This window comes from Gregarina niphandrodes (assembly GCF_000223845.1).
Source record: "Gregarina niphandrodes unplaced genomic scaffold scaffold00031, whole genome shotgun sequence".
NCBI lineage: Eukaryota > Apicomplexa > Conoidasida > Eugregarinorida > Gregarinidae > Gregarina > Gregarina niphandrodes.
The window spans coordinates 6,829-9,719 of NW_011645800.1; the positions used below are offsets into that span (position 1 = coordinate 6,829).

A 2,891-nucleotide genomic window follows, 5' to 3' on the forward strand; every position below is an offset into this window, starting at 1 on the left:
AACGTAGCCCCTCCTCGCACACAAAACCTGGGCCTTACCTGGCCCCAAGCCAAACCTCTTCATGTCAGGGGCCGACAGGAGGTTGGGTAAGTACTCCACCGGAGTCACACCAAACCGCACCCGTCTCACGGACTTCTCTATTCCCACACTCACCGGCCGAGTCACCGGGAGACCGCCTTCTCCAAGCACAGTGCTGACACGCCCCTCCTTTCCGGACAAGTCAATGCCCATGCGGCGCCTCTCGCTTTCGGTCACGATGCTGATATCGGCCCCTGTGTCGCAAAGGAAGTCTGCCTCCTTCCCTGCGACGTGGGCCTTCACACAAAATGGGACGCGTCATTCTCACCGACGAAACCCACTGTCCTTTCAGACACGTCTCCCACCGTGCCGGACTTCATTTCGAGCAACTGCCGCTCCAAATCCGCGACACGCACCGCCAGCACACCAGCCTCTCCCCGCGACTCTGGGCCGTCGTTACTCTCGCCCCTGTGGGCCCGCCTGACCTCGGCCTGTCGGTCCCGTCGCTTCTTCCACCTGTCTTGTTCCTACCCTTACGGCCGTCTCAAGTCTGTCTCCCGTCGTGTGATCGCCCCCAACTCTCAGGTTGTAGCCTCCCTGCCCGCGTCTCTCCAGGCGGTGTGCCCGCTTGCCGTACGCGTCCTCCAGTAGGGTAACCCTGCACTTCCTCGCAAGGTGTCCTCTACCACCACAACCGCCACACATATACGCCTTGTAGGGGCATTGGGTAGCGCGGTGGTCCCCCCCCACACACGCACTGCAATCTAGTCGACGCAAGGGTTCTTTGTCCATATACATCTCCGCACACCCAGTCCCGGCTACTCCTGCCGCCGCTGCTGCCAAAACCGAAACCGCATTACGTTCCACGTCACCGTGTAGTTCCTGGAGTATCTTCAGCAGGGTCATTTCACGCGCGACGTCGCGGAAGCGGCGACGATACGCGACGGCGTTGGCAAGCAGAATCGGTTCCTCTAACAGGGATCGGGGTAGCGGAATATCTCGACTCCAGCGGGCGGACAACCTGACAAACCGATTGAGGCGTGACCTAACCTGCTGTGGTAGGTCCGGTAAATCTGCCTTGTCGAACGTCAGCATCTCCACAAACGTCAGCACCCCGATATGTCTTGTTTGACGTCATCAACGGTGTTAGCAGGAAAATACCCTCTAGGCCGACGATCTGGCGGTACTCCTGTTTCCAATCGGCGAATTAAAGGCCACCGGGGTCCAGGCCTTTAATCGCTCCTGTAGCCGGTGGTGGCAGGAGTGGAACGAGTCCCCGCCAACGGCGATGGTGAGTAGGTTGTCTGCTTCGGTCAACGTGGCGCGCGTCGTAGTAGTCATTAACCAAGTGCCTAGTCCTATTATCGCGGGAGCTGTAGCCCCTATGTAGCGGGTCAATACCCGCTGGAGGTCACGTCGCTCCTTCAGGTGGTCTTCAAAGCGAAAGGTGCGCGTCCGACGCAGGTCCCAGGCAGCGGTTGATATTGCATCCTTGGTGACAGCATGGACAGGCTAGAACTTGCGCAGGGTAGGGGAGCGGACACCCCGGTAATGCCCGCATAGGGCTTGGTGTGGCGCTGCTAAACACTGGGACGAGTTGCCGATGATATACACCCACCGGCTCCGGGGCATGTGCATCAATTATTGACGTAGATTCGTTGTGTATATGTATTTGTTTACTTCCTGCCCTGTAGACCATGACAAGTCCTATGCGGGCATTACTTCCTACGTTGTGGTCTACAGGGCAGGAAGCAAACAAGTGCAGGAGCCGGAACCTGGCCGGTGGGCTGGCCGCGGTACGTTCCAGGCTAGTGAGACGAGTCCCAGGTCAGCGGGAGTTCTTGCCATTAGTTTGACTGGTGGATGCCGTGCATCCTGTTGTATTGGAACTCGCTATTCCGCATTGAGTGTGACGTGGGTACAGTGGCTATCCTCACTCCAGCCGGGAGCCCTATCCTGACGTCCGGACAATTGAGGTGGGGTGGTATGGTGGTAAAGCTCCGACGCACAACCTCTATTGCAACTGTAACGAATCTGGTGCTACGTATCATGTAGGGCTACACATCCACCATGGGGGATGCTTGGTCCAGCTAGAGTCACCCACACGTAAATAGTTCCACAAACTAATATGGTGACGGGTCAACCGCGTAACGCAAAACCGCACTTTGCACAGAGTGTGGTATGCGTGCCCACACACATAAGCCAGTTCGGGGACAGCACCTTGCCACGCTCCTTCCATCCTAACTGTGTGAAAGAGGTCCTCCAATGGATATTGGATCATCCGGGGCAGGGGCATACATCAATGCATACTCATAGGGGGGGCGGTCAGTGGTGCATACTGTAGGCAAGCCAGTGGTGGCAACCCCCGTTACGCGTGACCAATCCAGTGCACCGCTAGGGCGGTCATAGCCAAAATCCAGTTCACGTACTGTGCGCAAGTAATAGCGTGAAGTGCGAGTATGTGGCAGCACTCTACCTCCTGCCGGTCCTCGAGCGAGAACTCCGCCACCAACTGCTTCAACGCCACCGGGAGCTGTCCGATCACGATATTGATCAGACTAGGCTCATGCATTCGAAACGTCCGCTGGCTCACCTCTTCCGCAATCTTGTCAACCCATTCCTCAAATTCTCGTTCGTTCTGGGCACTGTGGGGGGTGAACTCTCTCCGGGTAACCTGCGTAATCCACTCGTTCCTCTGCTTCTCAGTCTCCATCTCCACTGCTGCAGGGAACCGCGAGGCGCAGACGTAACCCACTGCCGGGTCGACACATCCAGCAGCTGTCGCCAGTTTGTGCAGCAGCCGGGTACCCCTGAGAGTGAGCGTTCTCGTCGTCGTCGAGGTGCGTCGTTGCTGGCATCGCTCGCTCACTGTT

The 2,891-nt window shown here is 57.7% G+C and overlaps 1 protein-coding gene across 1 annotated transcript; it reads right to left on the reverse strand.

The window, feature by feature from the left end:
* Positions 1 to 2,386: 2,386 nt before the first annotated feature.
* GNI_125100 (putative transmembrane protein) lies at positions 2,387 to 2,731 on the reverse strand (the record flags this gene model as incomplete). Its single annotated transcript, XM_011133683.1, has 1 exon — positions 2,387 to 2,731. The coding sequence occupies one exon, from the start codon at positions 2,729 to 2,731 to the stop codon at positions 2,387 to 2,389; it is 345 nt and encodes a 114-aa protein (XP_011131985.1).
* Between the last annotated feature and the right edge of the window lie 160 nt (positions 2,732 to 2,891).